This window comes from Podarcis bocagei (genome assembly GCF_964188305.1).
Source record: "Podarcis bocagei genome assembly, chromosome: 6".
NCBI classification, from domain to species: domain Eukaryota; kingdom Metazoa; phylum Chordata; class Lepidosauria; order Squamata; family Lacertidae; genus Podarcis; species Podarcis bocagei.
In genome coordinates, this window is record NC_138130.1 from 88,383,570 (window position 1) to 88,405,685 (window position 22,116).

The following is a 22,116-nucleotide window of genomic DNA, read 5'->3' on the forward strand; positions in this document are numbered from 1 at the left end:
GTAGCATCTGTGTTTAATTTCCAGAAAGACAAATGATGAAGATATAGACAAACCCCTCTAATGTATAATTAAGAACATAAGAAGAGCTCTCTCTGTCTTTTTCTGTTCCAGAGGTATCGTAAGAAGTACTAAGGCATCGACTTGGTCTTTGCAGAAATCATGATGCTAGATCAATCGTTGATCTGATCTAGTAGGGATCTTCTGAGGCTCTTGTGTGCTTTAAGTCCAGTGCTTTTAGGTCCCTCTCAAAGAATATTTAAAGGGGGTCTTGTGGAAAAGAAGATGAGCATGTCCCAAATATGACAGCAGCAGCAATAGTAGTAAGAAGAAGCTGTAGCCATTTTCACGGTGAGTGTGTCCCAGATAGAAAGGCAACAATAAGAATACAAGCATCCAATTTAATTGTGAGCACTGCATGGAAAGTGCAATGGAAAGTGCACAACTCATTTGGAAAACTAATAGAAATTGTTTGGCAAAAAAAAAGGAAGTAGCACAACTCAAGGGACACCCCTCTCCTTGGCACTAAAGCTGACATATACAGTAAGGCTACCAGTGGTTGCTAGCTATGAGGGCTCCACTGTCGGAGGCAATGGGCCTCTGAAAACCACAGGAGGAGAGAGTACAGTGGTACTTCGGGTTACAGACGCTTCAGGTTACAGACTCCGCTAACCCAGAAATAGTACCTCGGGTTAAGAACTTTGCTTCAGGATGAGAACAGAAATTGTGTGGTGGCAGTGGGAGGTCCCATTAGCTGAAGTGGTACCTCAGGTCAAGAACAGTTTCAGGTTAAGAACGGACCCCCAGAACGAATTAAGTTATTAACCCGAGGTACCACTGTATACCTGAAAGAGCATCTTCACCCCCATCGTTTTGCCTGGACACCGAGGTCCCGCGCCGAGGGCCTTCTGGCGGTTCCCTCATTGTGAGAAGTGAGGTTACAGGGAACCAGACAGAGGGCCTTCTCGGTAGTGGTGCCTGCCCTGTGGAACGCCCTCCCACCAGATGTCAACGAAATAAACAACTACCTGACTTTTAGAAGACATCTGAAGGTAGCCCTGTTTAGAGAAGTTTTTAATGTTTTAATGTTTGATCGTAATGTTTTAGCGTGTTTTTAAAGTTCTGTTGGGAGCCGCCCAGAGTGACTGGGGAAATGCAGCCAGATGGGCTGGGTATAATTAATTAATTAATAAATTAATTAATTAGTGTCATTGAGCTCATGTCCTTCTTGTAAACATCCCAAAGGCATCTAGCTGGCCACTGTGAGAACAGAATAGTGGACAAAATGGGCCTTTGGCCTGTTCTTGTGCTCTGGGAGGAAGCACGTTACAACGACCATTTCAGCCAGCCTCTTCTAGATTTCCAGTGGTTCGACTGACAGCGGATCCTCAGACGGAACCCCTTCGACAGAAACCTTTCCGAAAGCGCAGAATTCTAACCACACAGCCTAAGCTGTGGACGAGTCACCTGCTTTGCAGTGCTCCACCTGGAAAGCTAGACAAGGCAGAAGACAATGTCGCAATGCGTCTCAGCGGCAAACAAAGAAGATTGGGCAAGCCAAAGAGGGTGGGGTCGTACAGTAGATGCTTTAGGTGGATTTGGAAGAGCCAACTTCCCTATGTCCTGTGGTTTTAGAGAGTGAAAGGAAAGATGGGATGGGGACAAAGCGAAATGACATCAGTGGAAATGTCAACAACGAGGAGGAGGGGAGGAAAGACATGCCTTTAATGTTTCCTCGTAATCATTTTGGAGTTGTGACATTTGACCATCCAGAGCCATTCACACACAAAAAGCAGGCGAGCGCCATAAAGTGAGTCACCTGGATTTTTACAACATGCCACACTGGTCAGGCATATATAAGCTTGCCCATTTGGGCTCCAAGATGCGATACACCAAAGGCTTTCTTCTTTTGGTGCAGGCAACCTTTCAGCAACCTCCACTATGAGGCATGTGATGCTCCTGTGGGCTGTGATGCTGCTGCCTTGCAGCTCCACCTTTCCAGTTCAGAATCCGGCATTGAAAATCAAGGATCTGAAATTCATTGAGGTATGTAGCCATCACAGTATTAACAGATAATGCCATAGAACGATAGAGAAAGGGCCCTGCTGCTGTTGTGTGGAGTAGGGAGATGGGCAAATCTGTCAATTTAGGTTTCTCATTTTTCCTATCTTAAATCTGGTTCTCCACATTTCCACATAGGTTTGCAAATTTTCAAGTCTTCACGGAGATTCATCAGCATGTTACTGCTGATTTCTCCTAATGTATACATTAAAAATAATAATACAGTGGTACCTCGGGTTACAGACGCTTCAGGTTACAGACTCCGCTAACCCAGAAATAGTACCTCGGGTTAAGAACTTTGCTTCAGGATGAGAACAGAAATCGTGCTCCGACGGTGCAACAGCAGCAGGAAGCCCTATTAGCTAAAGTGGTCTTCAAGTTAAGAACAGTTTCAAGTTAAGAACGGACCTTCGGAATGAATTAAGTACTTAACCTGAGGTACCACTGTAATAGTATTGCATGCTAGTCATGAATTTGTAAAGATTTTTTTCCTAATATAATGTCTTTTTGCATAGTCTTTTTACTAATATATACATTTTTGTATTTGACTGAAGAACTGCATTGCAAAATTCAGAGAATAGCAAATTCTATCTTCTCTCTCTCTCTCTCTCTCTCCCGTCATCTAATCTATCACATTTACCGTATTTTTTGCACCATAACACTCACTTTTTTCCTCCTAGAAAGTAAGGGGAAATGTCTGTGCGTGTTATGGAGGGAATGCCTGCGGGTGGCATGCCTATGGATTTTCCTCCTCTAAAAACTGTGCGTGTTATGGTCGGGTGCGTGTTATAGAGTGAAAAATACGGTATATCCCACCTTTTTCTCCAAAGAGCTCAAAGTGGCATACATTGTTCTCCCCCTCCTCATTTAATCCCCACAACAACCCTGTGAGGAAGGTTAGGCTGAGAGGCAGCGACTAACCAAGGTCACCCAGTTATCTACATGGCCGAGGGGGAGATTTAAACCCTAACCTCCCATGTCTTAGTCCACCCTTTCTAGCCACTATATTGCGTGCTGAGGTCCCCCAAAACCCCTACCCCAATAACTCACACATCACACATAATTTTTGTTTAAGGTTTTTGGCATACTTTTGGCCACAACTTTATTTTCATACAAATTGAGAGTGGTTGCTTAGGCATTGGTTATGACTATCTGTCCCCCCCGCCTTGGGGACAGCACTGACTCCCGTGAGTCAGCGTGTGGAGGAACAAGACCAGGGACAGCTGGGACTGCGACACAGACCCTCAGCTATTCCCTGCTTGTTCCTTGGGAACTTACACGGCCCGCACCCTGCTCCAAGGGTTTGGACGAAGGGATGGTAAGCCCCAGAATTCCTTTAACGGAATACCCATCAGCAGCAGCATTGGAGGGGCAGGCACAGCCAATCCATACCCCTCCACCAACCAATTTAACCAATGCCTAACCGCCAACCTTACAAGTTGTGACGATTTGCTAAGCAGTAGGCAAAACCCAAAAGGCACACACTAATCAGCCAATTGGAAAGATTCCTACTGGGCCCCCGCACCAAGGCGAACGACCCCATGACAGGCAGAGCAAGGTCAAGGCGCAAGCCCAAGCAAGGGAGGGCGGGCGGGAGATCCGATGTCCACAGCGAAAGAGAAAGAGAAAGCTGTGGACCTTGCTTAAATAACCACTGATCCCACCCCTAAATTGGCAACATCAAATTTACCCCAGTAACACCATCCTCCAATCTGCTCCAGGCCCCTTGAATCTAATACTGCCTGGCAACCAAGTGGAGTTTTGTTCGGCCCCATCCGCAACACGTGCTCTCTTTTAGTGAGAACACGCTTTGCGTGCTGAGGTCCCCCAAAACCCCTACCCCAATAACTCACACATCACACATAATTTTTGTTTAAGGTTTTTGGCATACTTTTGGCCACAACTTTATTTTCATACAAATTGAGAGTGGTTGCTTAGGCATTGGTTATGACTATCTGTCCCCCCCGCCTTGGGGACAGCACTGACTCCCGTGAGTCAGCGTGTGGAGGAACAAGACCAGGGACAGCTGGGACTGCGACACAGACCCTCAGCTATTCCCTGCTTGTTCCTTGGGAACTTACACGGCCCGCACCCTGCTCCAAGGGTTTGGACGAAGGGATGGTAAGCCCCAGAATTCCTTTAACGGAATACCCATCAGCAGCAGCATTGGAGGGGCAGGCACAGCCAATCCATACCCCTCCACCAACCAATTTAACCAATGCCTAACCGCCACAGAGCCTTAGCTCACCGCCAAACCACTCACAAATGCAACCCTTCCTTCAAACCCAAAGCAACCATAGCCAACCAGGTGTCGTTCCCTATAGGGGAAATATTCACCCTAAAGCTGGCAGCAGCCTTGAAGGTAATCACAGGGTGCAAAATCATGGAACCACCTGAAGCAAAGCCTACTTTACTTTATTATTTTTATTTTATTTTATTATTATTTTATTTTATTTTATTTTACACTTCCTTATTAACATGCTTCCCGGCCTCTTTGGTGGTAGTTTGTCTAGGCACTGGTTCCTGACTAGCTGCACCTGACCTCAGCAGGGCAGCACTGACGACTGGGCCCCACCATATCGTCAGTACCAGCAACATTGTGGGGGAGCAATGAATCCCAAGGCAATCGCATCCCGCCAGGTGTCGTTCCCCATAGGGGAAAGATGCACCCCCCATCTGCCCCAAAGAGGGGAACAGTCTTGAAGAAAATAGCAGGGTGCAATATCACAGAACCACCTAAAGCAAGGACCTATTTTATTTTATTTGTTATTTTATTTTATATGTTATTTATTTGATTTGATTTACTTTATTTATTTTATTTTCCACCGCCATATTAACATGCTTTCTGGCCTGCTCGGTGGTAGTTTGTCTAGGCATTGGTTCCCGACTAGCTGCACCTGACCTCAGCAGGGCAGCACTGACGACTAGGCCCCACCATATCGTCAGTACAAGTAAACAGCGTGGGGGAGCAATGAACCAGGATCAGACTCAAGCTCACCCCAAATGCTCCCAGGGACTCTTGCGTGGCCCTACCCCTCGAAAGGGGTTGACAAAGCATGGCAAATCCTTGGTTTCCTGTAATGGAATATCTTTGCGCATTGGAGGGGACAGGTGCTCCAACCCCCCCTCCAGACCACCTTGAACCAATGCCTTAAATTATTTTGAGTCCAGGGAGAGCTGCCATCAACTCAATCCAAGCCCTCTTGCATGCAGGAATGCAAACTTATGCTGGAGGAAGACAGCAAATCATTCTTGCCCAGCTGTACCACCAGCCCTGCGGGAGGACCTGCACAGGTCACACTCAACCGCACCAAAGGAAGGACCTCCTCCCAAAGCATTCCCCATCTGGACATCCAGTATATGTCCACATGGGCAGGAAGACTGAGATGGCGCCCCAGTCCAGACTTGTCAGCGCGCTTGCCAGCCCAGTGTACAATGCTGTGGCCCAAATGTGCACCGCTGCTCCTATGAGAAAAGGAAATAACAGACAAGCATCAGCACAGACATCATTGTGACACTTCCTGATATAACCCTTGTCAGCGTCAGACTTCCAATGACCCATAATTACAATCCTGTCTACAGACAGGCCCCCAGTGTGCAGCCGTTGCAGCAGCCCTATTCGGAAGGAATGAGGCGTGTTCAGTGGTAGGCAAGCCGCAGGCCGTAATAACTGGTGCACGGCGTAAGCACATTAATGCCTGGCTAACGGGAACCCATGTTCATGCACTAGGAGTGGGCCAGCCCCCAGGGGAATGAAAAGCCAATTTTTTCTGGTATCCATAACCGTGCAAGGGCCCTCCTCATGTGTAATGGGAAGCCTGATTGTGGCACTCCTGCCCACTAAGTCTGTTTTAGAGTTCCCAACTCTAATGACAAGCTCCAAAGCAGATAAGGAAAAGTCCTGAAGCAATAAGCCTCCAGACTCTCAGCCCTGTGCTGGCTCCAACAACCATTTCCCCAACCCTCAGTGCCCAAAATGCAATGGAATACTGAAAGGAGTCTCGCCTTGATCTTTTACCAGCAGAAAAGTTTTAACTTGTTGCAGATCCTGCATAGGTAAAATTGACCGACTTCCTGCCCACTGTCCTATGAGGTTGGAGCCTATTCCAACCTTCCAAGGCCCTGCACATTACAAACTTTATGCAAGGGTCTCTGAAAAATAAAGCTTCAGTATAACAGACATTGCAGCGGACTGAATTCTTATAGTTATAACAGGACGCCCAATCTGCGGCAGGTGGACCAAATACTGCAGGATCTGCTCAGAGGATGGGGGCCAGTTCATCTGAATGGCCGAGGACTGCCAGCTTAAGGCTAAGAAATCCATCCAGGCCTTCCCATAAGAGCTAAAAGCAGAAGGGGAAATGGAAGCTGCTGCTCTCTGTAATTACTAATTGTTGTCAAAATGCCACAGGTGGTCTGGAAAGGTCTGGCAATAGCTGAGTCTGGAGCCCAGGATCTGAAGCGCTCCATCTGAAAATGGGATAGAGTGTCAGAGACATCATTAGAGGATCCCGTAATCAGGAGAGCAGAAAGCACAATATTAAACCTTAAGCGGTGCAGCTCAAAAGCATGAGCGGAGGGGCGGAGACTCTGCTGGAGCGTGAGAACTGTTTAGCCAAGACGCTCACCACTACCTGGTTATCAGACCAAAAGCAGATCCGATGGTCACTGAACTCCTCGGGCCACATGTGAACTGCTACTACAATGGGGAAAACTCAAAAGTTAGGTCACATGATTGCCTCACCATACCGGGCTTGAGGCCATGGCTTTGCACACCAGCAGCCCCTGAAATAAAAAACCAAAGGGCAAAGATCCAGCAGCATCAGCATGAACCTGAAAAATCCCTGTGCAAGTATCCTGCCATGGCCAACTACTATTGCATACATATAGGAATTGCAACCGTTGCATGAGATCCCATTGCATGAGAAAGGTAAGGGGACCTCAGGCCGCAGGCAGCCTGGCCTAGTGGAAGGGAAGGGGCGGCCTGGGGCAACCACTCTGCATGCAAGATTAATTAAGTGACCCAGCAAGATCGGATCTGATGAAGCATCACTTGCTACAGAGGAAGTATTACAAAATAACTTCCTTCAAGGCAGGCAGCTTCTCCATAGGCAAGTGGTATGTTTTAGCAACGATATCCAACTGGATCCCTAAATAAAATGGGAATATGGGCAAGTATTGAGGTATTGCTTGCCAGCTTCCAGCCCCGCTTGGGCAGGGGGCATCTTGTGCTGCCATCATAATACGTAAATTTACAGGGCCGACGCTGGCCAGAACCGCTAAAAAAGTCCCGACAAAACTGCCGCCGAGCCAGCTTCCTTTTCAGACACACACTGTGCAATGCAAAAACACACTCCGTGCAGTGCTCACACAATCCATGCAATGCAACTATACTCCGTGCGATGCAGCTACACACTCCGTTCAATGCAACTACACACTCAGTGCAAAAACGCACTCTGTGCAATGCAAAAACGCACTCCATGCAATGCAACTACCCTCCATGCAATGCAACTACCCACTCTGTGCAATGCAACTACACACTCCGTGCAATGCAACTACACACTCCATGCAATGCAACTACACACTTCATGCAATGCAACTACACACTCCGTTCAATGCAACTACACACTCCGTGCAATGCAAAAACGCACTCCGTGCAATGCAACTACCCTCCATGCAATGCAACTACACACTCCGTGCACTGCACACACCCTCTGTTCAATGCAACTACACACTCCGTGCAATGCACTCTCTGTGCAATGCAAAACAAAAAACAAAAACCAAACCACACACACTCTGTGCAAATGCCACTACACCCTCTGTGCAATGCACACACACTCTGTGCAATGCACACACACTCTGTGCAATGCACACACACCCTCTGTGCAATGCACTCACACCCTCTGTGCAATGCGCACAACCTCTGTGCAATGCAAATGCAAATCTCTCACGCAATGCAATGCAAATGCAGCCCGTGCAGCGCTGTGCCCTGCAACGCACAGAGCAAACTGCAGTGCGGGCACACAAAGGTGCTTTCTCCCGCTTGCATATTGCAAACGTGGCGCCTGTTACATCCCTCGCAGTGAGGGAACCACCAAAAGGCCCTCGACACTGGACCTAAGTGTCCAGGTAGAGCAATGGGGGAGCATGCAGCTGTCCCATATAGGGACCAATCCTGCAACCTAGGCATTACCGGCACTATGCGCTGACCAGCTGAGCTATCCAGGATGATCCCTAAAGACCCGGGACAGCCTCACCCTGACCCCTGTAGAGGTCCAAGGTGATGTCTGAATCATGATCCCTGCTCCTCTTTGCCCTCCTCCTGGATTGCAGCCTTCGAAGATGCTTCCTTCTGGAAGAAGACACCTGGGGCGTCCACAAGTCATCCCCTGCAGGAGAGGCAAGCTCTTGAGGCATTTGCAAAAGCCCAGTCATAGTCCGCAAAAACTAAACAATGTAAGGAACTGGTGAAACCAATGCTTCATGGACCACATGGGGACACTATTCAGGCCGGAAACGCTTCCAGGCCATCGAATTCTAGGGCAAAGCCCTAGGATCACCTGCCAGGCCAGGCATAAATGTTTCCAGTGAAATAGCAGAGTTGAGGCAGCCCACAGCTTGTCCAGGTACCCCTGCTTGCCCTTTTAGAGGGAAGCACCCCTTCAAGAAACCCAAAGTTCTTTTATCACAAATGGGCCGAACTACCCAGCAACAGAATAGCCCAAAAGGAGCAGTTTGTTTTGTTTTGTTATAACAATGGCTAAGAGGGGGATATGAACCCTGTCTCCCAGGTCCTAGTCCTACACTTTAGCCACTAAATCACAATGGCTCGCCTCTAAAATGGCAGTCGCCACTATCAGGGCAAAACAAACTTAAAGAAAATAAACTTGTTCAGAAACAGCATAGTTCAAGAGCATATACAGAGTGCTCATAGTCATTGGAGGCACTGAGAGCCTCTGCCGCCCTCTGACTGCCTCAGATATACATTAGCAGCAACTGAGCCTGGAAGCAGGTACATTCTTATAGAGAGGTCAGAGACTTAACAATTAACTGCTACCTGTAGCATACTTAGGCTCGGAAGTTATGCCCAGGCCGAATAGGGCTCCATGCCTCTGTTCTTGAGAATCTTAGTCTCATAGCAATATTAAAGGAACTCAAAATAGTGCTCCCGCCCAAGGCTAGATTAAAATTTGGCCAACAGCGCTGCACACACACAAATAAAGCCAACCTTCGGGGGTGCTATAAACGAAAGTGATTCCAGCTAAGCTGGGAACAGCCCTGACTAGCCCCACAATTTACAACAGGAGAAATGGGGGAAACCTTTTTGCGAAAGAAAGGCAAGCCACAGATACAGGGAGAATCTTCCCACAGGGCAGGGTAAGGGGTGGGGTGGGAAATTGAACAGGAAAAAGGGGAATTAAATTATTTAAGGGACTAAAGAGGATTAAAAGAAGGGGGAATTAAAGAAATGTAACCAGACAATGAGAAGTTTGCATCACTGTCCTCCAGACAGTCCAAGTGCTCCATGTGATCCGATGTCCACAGCGAAAGAGAAAGAGAAAGCTGTGGACCTTGCTTAAATAACCACTGATCCCACCCCTAAATTGGCAACATCAAATTTACCCCAGTAACACCATCCTCCAATCTGCTCCAGGCCCCTTGAATCTAATACTGCCTGGCAACCAAGTGGAGTTTTGTTCGGCCCCATCCGCAACACGTGCTCTCTTTTAGTGAGAACACGCTATACACTGGTTCTCATAGCTGGGTTTTGGGTCGCATATTGTTTGGGAAACTGTGAATTAGGTAGATTCGCCTTTAAATGCAAAGTGAATTGAATTTCTCTTCCATCCCTAATTTTGAGGAACGTTTTCATTACTGGACTTCTTTTCTATGGCTTCTGTACACAGAATGCAACAAATGGTTTCTCTCTGTTCTGTGCTTTTTTCGAAAATCACTGCAGGTGCTTTTTTTAGGCAATAGATGGAGGAGGGTGATTGGAATGCAGATTAGACTTAAAAATAAATGCCAGCGAGAGAACTGGCATGTTCAGAGGATAAACAATGAGCAAGCAATGAGCCAGAATGGGGAGAAGTTGGGAGAATGCTGTTTGCCTGCTTCCCATAGGCATCTAGCTGGCCGCTGTGAGACCAGGCTCTTCACATGTTCTTAAAGATCCAAACTAAATGGTCCCCCTCCCTTTTTTATTCCAGGCTTACCTGAACAGGTTTTTCCCAGCCGTGAAAAAAGTATTGAAGCATACCCTGGAAGAACAAATCAGACAAATGCAGGAATTCTTTCACTTGAAGGTAACAGGAAAGATCGACACAGAGACTGTGCAGGTAATGGATCAGCCCAGATGTGGCGTGCCAGATGTCTTGGAGTATCGTACTTTCGGAACTGAGAGATGGAATAAAAACTTACTGACTTACAGGTTAGCTGAGCTTCCCCTTTCTGAAAAATGCAAAAAAATAAATAAATTGGCTAAGCACTAATATCGTATTTTCCTCCACTGCTCAAAGGATTAATAACTACACCCCCGATATGACTCGAAGCAAGGTAGACGCGGCCATAGCAAAGGCATTTAAGGTGTGGAGCGATGTGACCCCCCTGCAGTTCAGGAAAACAACAGGATCTGCTGATATTGAAATTTCTTTTGCATATAATGGTAAGGCTGCCTTGGCTGATGTGTTTTGTTCATGTCCATGTCTCATACCTCTTCAGAGAACCTGATATTTATTTATTTTTACAGGGGAAATGCAATTAAAAAAATATCCCCAACCGTTAAAAACTTGCTCAAGCCTTTGAAACTATATATATATTGGGGAAATATCTGAAATTTGGTATGAAGGACCTTCAGAGGAAGGTGTTTCGTAGCTAAGTAGCCGCCGTCAGCTTTGCCTTTATATACGTTCACACTATTTATCTTTCATTTAATTTCATGTCACTTTTAGTTCATATAACACCTTTCTGCATTACTATACACAAGGCACTAGATTCAGGTAGGTAGCCGTGTTGGTCTGACACAGTCAAAATATATTTTAAAATTGTGCAGTAGCATCTTAGAGACCAACTAAGTTTGTTCTTGGTATAAGCTTTCGTGTGTATGCACACTTCTTCAGTGTATAGCACTGTGTATAGCACTGCCAAGAAGCCTCTGCAGATTGCAGTGACCAAGATGGATAGGAGGCAATGCCTTGTTTATGCAGTGTCCCCTTTTAAAACCTTTTATGGGACAAAGAATCATGCCCTAAAGGAGCATGGTGTCAGTCTCCAAACAATCTCCAAGGACAGCCCCATCCTGGGATCATTGCAGGAATCTGTCCTCAAGATGGTCGAGGCCACTCCCCCATGATGCAATCCTACAGCGCTTGGGGGGGTGCATGAACGAAGAAGAGCCACATGGGCAGGGTCAATTGTGCAGCCATTCACACCTGTTTGATGCCCTATAGCTACACTACCAGTGCCGGATTTACATATAAGCTAAACAAGCTATAGCTTAGGGCCCCATTCTCTTGGGGGCCCCAAAAAAAATTAAAGGGGAAAAACTGGATGTACATTTCCAAAATACAGTGGTACCTCTGGTTGCAGATGGGATCCATTCTGGAGTTCCGGTCAGATCCCGAGGTTTCTGCAACCTGAGGACCATTTCTGCACATGCACAGTAGGGCGGTTCATTAAAAACTTTTGGGGGGGGGAATGCCTGCTCCAAAGGTCTTGTCTTACTACAATAGGGATTGTATAGCTATATCTGAAATTTCATGCATACCTTGACCCTGCTCCACTGAATTGAAATTTCAGCCTTCCTGACATAGGAAAACGGCCAAGTAAACAGCTATTTTCATGGAGCAGGGTCAAGATATTAACCGACATGCATGGAATTTCAGATATAGCTATATAATTCCTAGATAAGACCTTTGGAGCAGGCATTTTCCAAAAAAAAGTTTTTTATGAACCGCCCTAATGTGCAGACTGCTTCTGCACAAGCGGTAAAATACTTCCAGGTTTGCCGCACGCGCATCCCGAAGTTTATATAACCAGAGGGTTATGTAAACAGAGGTTCGACTGTATAAGATAAAAAACAAATAAAATAAAACCTACATACAGCAACAGTGTTTTGTGTTGTGTAGGCTCCTGTGATGTACATACTTTGTTATGTGCAAATGGCTTTAGATACCTATTAGGTCCATACATTACCATATAGCATATAAAGATAAAGGTAAAGGTACCCCTGCCCGTACGGGCCAGTCTTGCCAGACTCTAGGGTTGTGCGCTCATCTCACTCTATAGGCCGAGAGCCAGCGCTGTCCGCAGACACTTCCGGGTCACGTGGCCAGCATGACAAGCTGCATCTGGCGAGCCAGCGCAGCACACGGAACGCCGTTTACCTTCCCACTGGCAAGCGGTCCCTATTTATCTACTTGCACCCGAAGGTGCTTTCGAACTGCTAGGTGGGCAGGCGCTGGGACCGAATGACGGGAGCGCACCCCGCCGCGGGGATTCGAACCGCCGACCAAGCGATCGGCAGGTCCTAGGTGCTGAGGTTTTACCCACAGTGACACCCGCGTCCCTGCATATATTCAACACAAAAAAACAGTGACGATTTGCTGTTGACAAAATATAAGCTGGACTTATAAAGGGCCCCATTACCTTCAGCAGCTTAGGGCCTCATCAAACCTAAATCTGGCCCTGTACACTATCATTCTCCGCTGCTACCTAAGTAACAGATCCTGTTGCATCTAAACTCCACCCGTGACAACTGCCCCCAAACGCTGGACCTGCCAGCCACAATTCTTCTCTGTACTGAGTTGCACCAGACTCATTCATACCAATTTCCCGACTGCAGGATGAGGTTGTATGTTACCATCTGCTGACATTCACAGTGGAAGCAGCCATGTGATTCTTTCTCCCCACACTTCTCCTCTGTCAACACCACTGGAGTGACATAGGACAAGGGCATGGGGAAGTGGCTGCCGTGATGTTGATACAGCATGACTAAGCTTTCTAAATTATCTGAGAGTGTCAACAAGCTTGTGGATAGGGATGATCCTGTAGACACCGTGTACTTGGACTTTCGAAAAGCTTTTGCCGAAACCTCCGACAAGCATAGCAGTCGTGGAATAAAAGGGCACATCCTCTTCTAAATCAGTAATTGGTGCAGGGGCAGGAAGTAGAGGCTAAGACTAAATGGACAGTGGTTGGATGTATAAAAAAATGGATCCCAGGATCTGGACAGGACAGGTGTTTTCGAACTTGTTCATAAATGACTTGGAGGTAGGGTTAAGCTATAAGGCAGCCTGGGTTACTGATGTATCCAAATTATACAGGGTGGTATTAGGAACAAAAATGGAGTACAAAGAACTGCAGGGTTATGGCAGGTGGCCATTTTGGAAAACGGCTTCTATAGATTTATGCCAATCTTCACATGATGTCAACCCTTCCCTTCCCCCCATTATATATGATCCAAGTTTAAATTGCCATCAGTAACAACTTTTCTATGGTAATCTATTAGAAAGGCAAGTCTATAGTAGGGGCTAGCTGATTTTACCCATGCTTAGTTGCTTAATGGGCATGATAAACTGTGACTATGTGGACTATTGTTCCATTTCATTTTTTAAAAAATAATAATCCTGTAAATTCCAACTGGATGAACTGTGCTTTTAACATCTATAACTCCACAAGCAAATAAGCCACACACAGCAATCCCAAAAACCAAAAGACTTTTTTGAGATTGGGTGTAGTAAGTCTAAGTTGTTGTTGCTGCTGCTGTTGCTGTTGTTCTTTTTACTGTTTCTTAACTGCAATTAAATGTAATGGCTCTGAGCAGCATACCTAAGCATTATTAAAATACAATATAAATAATAATAATACAATTACATTATAAAACTCATCATCGCAGGGCAACTGAACACAAATAGCGCAGACAGATCTTGAAGTTACAACAAACTCGGAAGTTGCCATAGCTGAATGAGTCTGAGCTAAGGAATAAGGCTGAGAATTCAGAGCCAGGAAGAGTTTGTTGGGGGAGGCTGTCCTTGCAACCTGTGTACTTCAAGACTAATGGATGAGACTGAACTGCTGGTAATACCTCGTTTTCCCTTTCCAACTCAGAGCATGGTGACAACATCCCTTTCGATGGGAGGAGCGGAGTTCTGGCTCATGCTTTTGCCCCTGGGCCAGGCCTTGGTGGAGATGCCCACTTCGATGAGGCCGAACACTGGTCAGAAACCAACAGAGGTAAAAATATATATATATTCAAAATGTGTGATCCGGGTCCCGTTGGGGCATCAATGTGTTGTGCGCAAATACGACCCCTCAAAAACAACAACTCTGCACTGTTTTATATACAATTCATGCATGGAATTCGCTGTCACGCACAGGTAACAGCACCTATAGGTAAATGGGCCCTTAACCATTAGGTCCAGTCATGACCGACTCTGGGGTTGCGGCATTCATCTCGCTTTATTGGCAGAGAGAGCCGGTGTACAGCTTCCAGGTCATGTGGCCAGCACCACTAAGCCGCTTCTGGCGAACCAGAGCAGCGCACAGAAACGCCGTTTACCTTCCTGCCGGAGCGATACCTATTTATCTACTTGTACTTTGACATGCTTTTGAACTGTTAGGTTGGCAGGAGCAGGGACCGAGCAATGGGAGTTCAAACGGGGATTTGAACCGCCGACCTTCTGATCAGCAAGTCCTAGGCTCTGTGGTTTAACCCACAGCTCCACCCGCATCCCTAGAACAGCACCTATTATAGACAGCTAAAGGAGAACTGGGCAAATTCATGGAGGATCAGTCTATCAGTGGCTTCTAGACATGATTCAGAAATCACTGGATAGCAGTTGGCAGGGAGCAACAGGAAAAAGGGGTTTTATTGACTACACTCCCTATCTGTATGCTTTCCAGAAGCACTTGCTAGCAACTGTAGGGAGCAGGGTGAGCCCAGGGGTCATCTAGTCCCACCCCCGCAATGCAGGAATCACATCTAAAGAATCCCTGACAGCAACTTTGACACACGTGGGTCTCCTTCAGTAGCACTGTGCTTATAAAATGCTCTGTGGAATGTCACGCCATACATTTAAAGCACATCCCTTCCCCATCCCCCAAAAGTCCTGAGAATTGCAGTAGGTTCAGAGTGCTGGGATTTGTAGCTCTGTGAAGGGTAAACTACAGCTTCCAAGATTCTTTTGGGGGAGGCTGCTTTAAATGTATGGTGTGTACACAGCCCTAGTCTAGGGGAATGCTGCCTCTCCCAGCATAAGACGCCCAAGTCAGTTCTCCCTTTGACTAATGATAGGACCGGCCCTGCAAATATGCACTGCTCATCTGAGTTGTTTTCTGTGTTTTAGAAGTCAACCTGTTCCTTGTGGCTGCACATGAATTTGGTCATTCTTTGGGGCTTGCTCATTCAAATGTCTATGGCGCTTTGATGTATCCTACCTATTCCTATGTGAACCCAAATAACTTCCGTCTCTCAGATGACGACAGGGACGGAATCCAGAGTTTATACGGTAAATTCACTGTCTAAAGTTCCTTCCCTATGTTAAATTAGTTATAACGAAGTCTGCAATTAGTGTGGTTTCATAGAGAAATTGAAGCCTGATATATATATACACACACACACACACACACACACACACACACATATATATATATATATATATATATATATATATGAATTAATTATGTGACATTGAAAAAATGCAACTATTGATGAGCACAGGAACTGCTCAAGAAATGGAAGGATCAGACAGGAAGAAGTCAAAGCTCAATTTGAGCAAAGATATATGTGATGAAGAAATATTGTTACAAAATAAAAAATAAAAAATTAACAAATATTATATTAAAAAAGAAAGAAATGGAAGGATCCCAAACACAAGTGTTGAATGTTTGCAAAATGCAGTTATTTCAGGAACAGGTTTTACTTTGGAAGTTCATGACTTGTTCTTACTCACTCTAGCAGTAAAATGAATTAACAACCTGGGACAAAAAAGAACCAATCTCCCCGAGTTCAGAAATACTCAAACGAAATCTACGTTTCGTGAAATGATACCTGGAGGGCTCAAAAACTCATTTATAGCCAGTTTTTCCAGCTGAACACACTGGTGATTAGGCTTGCATTTTATTTCATTCAAATGTGGGTCTGTGCAGCAATCAGGGGTGCTACCAAAATGATAAAGGAACAATAACATCAATATAACAATCAATATCCATCCAAATTGCACATGTGAACCCTTCCTGCAAATTTCAAAATACATAAAACGCATAGCAGTTCATTTGACTAATGGCTTGGTGGAACAAAAACCTTCCAGGAGAAATGGACTTGGAAACTAGTAAAGAAGACCAAACACTGGTCAGTAATGGATTGTGTGGTGGGGCAGCTGTGCTCGCCTGACCTCCCGACGGGTTAGTCGCTGCTGCTTACCAGGAAGGAGGGAGCTGAGCAAGGCAGTGGGCAGGTCAGCGCAGCGCAAACACACCAGCAATGCTCTTGCACTGCACCAAACTTTCTGCAACCTTCCCCTCTCCTTCCCAATAAGCCGCAGCAACTCAGCTGTTGGGAGGTCAGGTCAGTGACACCACCCCAACATGCTTTCCACTGTGTTTATATCGCCCATTCCCAGTTAGCAATCTCACAGGACTAACTGAAATTTCCAGATGGCTTTTAAAGGCAGCCTGCACCCTATACAGGGTCCTTGGAGGAGAAGGGCAGGATATAAATTCTATTGTTATTATTTATTTATTTATGTATTTATTTATTGTCCAAAGTTGCTCTAAGAACGTCCTGCTGCTGCAAGAGGGCTAGGATTGGGGAAAAGATGCTCTCACAAAAGAATTAAGGGTCTGCAATCTTATACCCACTCAGCTGAGAGCAAGTCCCACTGAACTCGATGAGACTTCCTTTTCAGTAGACACATACTGAATAAGATTATATCAACCATCTTACATTTGAGATTATCTATATTCTTTATTGAAAAATAAAAAAGTACAAAATTGCAAGTGCACAGCGTAAGATAAGACACAGAAAAGAAGAAACAAGAAAAAGTACCCATGTAAGGAAACATAACAGGGGGGGAAAGATATTGTGTATTTTTATGAATACCCTATTAGGTAAAAGTCTGGTTAACTACAATAACAATTTCCTCCCTTTTTTGTAATGTACACAATGTATGCATTTGAGAGTATCTTGTCCATTGTGATCTATATGGATTTTTAAAAATACCTCTTTCTAAATTTCTATTTAATTTTGTTTATATTGCTTCCACACAGGTAAAAGAAAATGAATCCCCTCTCATGTTCCAGAAGAAACAAAATGTCCATATTTTGCTCTTACATTTCTTTTTTTTAATTGTTATTTTAATGAAGCAAAACTGCAAAATGGGGAAGTGTGAAATCTTTTTTAAAAAATCACTTAAGCTTTGTAAAAATAAAAAAATTCCTTCCAGTAGCACCTTAAAGACCAACTAAGTTAGTTCTTGGTATGAGCTTTCGTGTGCATGCACACTTCTACTACTTAAGCTTTGTAAGTTAAGTATGTATACTGCTTACAGCAGACAGAATATATATGCAAATTTGCAGACCTTTTTCTACCCTAATTTGAAAGATAAGTTCTAAGGGAATTGGTTCCTGCTTCTGATTACCCTAAAAGGCCAATGACTTCTGCTAGACTTAATCCAACCGATTAACTAAATTGTACTCAGAGTAGACTTGTTGACATGAACGTGCCTAAGTTACTCACGCCCGACAATTTCAGTAGGTCTGTGTTGAGTAGACAACTATAGACAACTTCATATTTACAGTGTCTTGTGATTCTGGCATCGACATCCTTGCTCTTTTAATAAATTAAGGAAATAGGTGGAAATTATGCAAATGTGAATGTTACATGATTCTTTCAACAAATTTAATCACTTGTAACTCTGAAAAGAGAATGTGCAAGTGAAATTTTGCTGTTATGTTTCAAAGGAGTGGCTAAGGAACTGTCGGTTAATGTATTGCTCTTTTGGGATCGGAAAAAAAGCTTCAAATAAAGCAGTTTAATTTATAAAAAATGTCTGTAAGCATTTTTAAGTGTTAGTTTGTTATCTGGCACAGGAGCTGGATGTTTGGGGAACAGGAAACTGCCTTATATTGAGTTAGACCATTAGTCTACCTAGGTCAGTATTGTCTACACTGAATTCCAGCAGCTCTCCAGGATTTCAGTCCTACCCAAAAATGCTAGGAATTGAACCTGAGATATTCTGCATGCAAAACAGGTGCTCTGCCACTGAACTACAGCCCTTCTCTCATACATACACACAGTCCAAACTAGGACTTGCCTACTGCCAGGAGTGACCAGCAATAAATCACACTGTGTAAGTGAAGTTAACTCTTTATTAGAAGACACAAAGACAGCTCAGGAGTGCCAGGCCTAAGGAGCACAGCAAGGAGGAGTTGCAGTTTGGATTTGATACCCCACTTTATCACTACCCTAAAGAGTCTCAAAGCGGCTAACAATCTCCTTTCCCTTCCTCCCCCACAACAAACACTCTGCAAGGTAAGTGGGGCTGAGAGACTTCAGAGAAGTGTGACTAGCCCAAGGTCACCCAGCAGCTGCATGTGGAGGAGCGGGGAAGCGAACCCAGTTCACCAGATTATGAGTCCACCACTCTTAACCACTACACCACACTGGGTCTCAATGAGTGCATTCAATTCTGTAATAAACTATAGTTCCCAAGATTCTTTGGGGGAAGTCATGACTTTGGGGGTTTGTTTTGTTTTTAGGATACAATGCATATATATACATATAGTATGCATGTATTGCTATATATACTTGCAGACCTTCAGATGACAAGCAACTAACAGGTCTGAATAACAACAGCAGCAGCATCAACAGAAAATGTCCAGCAAATTTCCCCATTGTTCCCACATCCTGCCTCGTACATCCCCAGCTTCCACTACAAATGTCTCAGTCATCTGGAAGGACTGGTGTGATGCCTTCCAGTACTGACAAACAGAAAATACCAGGAAATTAGTAGATCCACATAGAGCTTTAGGATTTAAGCATTTGGCAGCAGGTCTCTCCCTCTATTTGTCAAGCTGCTGCACTGTACTGCTTTGTGCAGGATGGGAAACTGTTACATAAGGAGTACTATCTTATAGGACAATGCATGTCTGTGCATCGTGGGATTTCACAGGCCAGTACTGTGATGCAATGGAGGAGTTCAGATAACCGCAGGCTAGATGGCCCTGCTTCTCTTTATGTCTGCTTTCTGTCTTACCGGGAACCAAGAACAATACAATTCTAGGTAGCAGCCATGCTTTATGTTTTCAAAAATGGAAACCAGCCATTAGGGATGAGTGAATCTGTCCATTTCAGTTTCCTTCAGTTTCTCATTTTTCAACTCTTACAGTTCTGCTATATTTCAACATCAGTTTGTGATTTATTTTCATTAATATATGCACTTTTATGCATACTTTACTTTGGTATATACATTTTATGCACACCTTACTTGGCTGAATTGCAAAACCTGGAGAAGTGCAAATTTCAGAGGCGTGAATTTCCCATCAGCTGTGTTTCGATTCACGTATTATTTCAGAAGGTATGAATTAGACAGAGCTTCCTTTAAATGAGAACTAGATCAATGACCCTCGGACTCCCTTCCAGCTCTATAATTCTATGAAATGTTTCCCACATCCCTATCATTATTCTTCCACCGCAGAATCCCAGATGCAACCTGCCACCTGCATTGGCTCCCAGTACATTTCCAGGCACAATTCAAAGTGTTGGTGCTGACCTTTAAAGCCATAAATGGCCTGGGCCCAGTATACCTGAAGGAGTGTCTCCACCCCTATCATTCTGCCTGGATGCTGAGGTCCAGCTCCAAGGGCCTTCTGGCAGTTCCCTCATTACGAGAAGCCAAGTTACAGGGAACCAGGCAGAGGGCCTTCTTGGTAGTGGCGCCCGCCCTGTGGAACGCCCTCCCATCAGATGTCAAGGAAATAAACAACTATCTGACATTTAGAAGACATCTGAAGGCAGCCCTGTTTAGGGAAGTTTTTAATATTTGGTGTTTTATCATGTTTTTAATATTCTGTTGGGACCCGCCCAGAGTGACTGGGGAAACACAGCTAGATGGGAGGGGTATAAATATATTATTATTATTATTATTATTATTATTATTATTATTATTATTATTATTAGTCTGAGTATGAGTCTGTAATTTTCATCTTCAGACTGAGTCTAAACGCAAATCCCACGCCTTCAAAATCCAGTCTTATTTATTTTTACCCCCGTCCTCCTCCCACCCCCTAAACTCTTCCTTCCTGAAACAACTTGCCTGATGAAGCATTCTGGAGGACTCGAAAGCTTGCGTGCTCAATTTTGGTCCTGAGAAAAGTACTGCTCACTTTGTAAAGATTTGTATAATGGCATTATATTCTCAGTTTTATTTTCAAGTCCTTTCCTAATGATCCTAAGCAAGGAATTTGCATTTTTCATTGCTGCCGCATGCTCAGTCAACATCTTCATTGAGCTATCTACTAGCTCCACTTCTTTTACCTGCCTGAGAACTGTAGTTTATTAGGGTGTTGAGAGTTGTTAGGAGACCTCATTCCCTCAGGGAACTACAATTCCCATACAGGTTTAACAATCAATTGCTTTTCCCAGGGAACTCTGGCAAACTGTAACTCTCCAAGGGGAATAGCGATCTCCTAACAACTCTCAGCACCCTTAACAAACCACAGTTCCCAGAATACTTTGGCGAAAGTGATATGATACTGCTTTAAGTGTATAGTGCAGATGGAGCCATAAATAGTTGCCCTGAACTGCAAGCCATAGGGAAAAAACTGCCCTCCTGGACATAGAAAAACAGCAATCTACTATAGAGATTTCTTAGTCTCAGTCTGCCATCTGATGGACAATGCAGTTCTTGACTCATAAGCATTTTACCTAGATTCTCAAGCTTTCGTTTTCTTCAATGACAGCCTGAAAATTGCGAACCACGTATTAGACCTTTCTGGTTCTTCAAATCAAAGTGCATAATTCATATTTTAATTTCTGACATCTTCCATTTTTAATGTAGTGAATCCCCCTGCTTTGGGTGAGCAAAGTTCTGCAAAATTTGTCGTCCGAATCAATCAACCAAATGCAGATATACTCAGCTGCTCCACAACCTTTCTATGGACCACCTAAGTGGGCTTTTTCTCACCAAATACACCAGTGGTTCACATCCATTGAGAATTTCTGAGAGACACCAGACATAACTGTTATGTACTGAAGTTCTCACCCTGGGCCAGCAGGGGATACTGTAGATAGTTATGCAAATAAGGGATTGAAAGTGACGTTCAGTGATTGGATAGTTTTAGAAAACTGTCACAGTTACGTTGTACTGGAGCTCTATATAAGCAGGCTGACTGAACCCTTCAGTTCTGTTCTGGCCTGTGAATAAACAAGAGCTGTTTGAAGAATCGCTGTGTCGTCTGATATGTTCACCCACAACTTAACAATAACTACTTTAAAGACCTCCTTTTCTACCAGAACATGATTCCTCATTTCTTGTATTAAGACCGTTATGTTCATAAATAGTATGTGTTGTCTGTTAAACCTTGACTACAGTATTGGATTCAGCCTTCACACAGATGGTGATAACAAAACTGTCTTATTTTCAAGGTTATATACAGCTCTGTGGCCTTGTTCTAAAACACAGCCCTGAAGCAGGGAGCTTCTAGTTCAAAGAACAAACAAACAAGGAAGAATCTGGGGTTCAGCTGAACTTAGGGGTTGGGAAGAAATTTAATTCACTTTGCATTTAAAGGTAAACTTATTTAATTTACACTTTCCAAAACTATATTCTTGTTGTATGTTCCCCTCTCCCCCCCCCCGCCACTAATATATGCATTTATATGCACACTTTTCTCCAGTATATAATTTTTGTACACATTACATGGAGGGAGAATTGCACCATAAAAACTGTCTGTCTGTTCCACAAGAACCGAGTGGGATGGAATGTTATGCTTGGAATCTATCCCTAGAATAAAAAAAGATAAAAAACACTATTGCACTAGGTGGCAGCAAAGCTGATG

General features: G+C 44.5%; 1 protein-coding gene across 1 annotated transcript; it reads left to right on the top strand.

The window, feature by feature from the left end:
• The first annotated feature begins 1,813 nt into the window (after nucleotides 1–1,813).
• Nucleotides 1,814–17,463, top strand: LOC308588961 (macrophage metalloelastase-like). Its single transcript, XM_081197718.1, has 6 exons — nucleotides 1,814–2,043; nucleotides 10,269–10,489; nucleotides 10,578–10,723; nucleotides 14,167–14,292; nucleotides 15,405–15,566; nucleotides 17,326–17,463. Exons 1-6 carry the CDS (start codon nucleotides 1,939–1,941, stop codon nucleotides 17,337–17,339), a joined length of 774 nt encoding a protein of 257 aa, XP_081053844.1. The 5' UTR covers nucleotides 1,814–1,938; the 3' UTR covers nucleotides 17,340–17,463.
• Nucleotides 17,464–22,116: the final 4,653 nt, after the last annotated feature.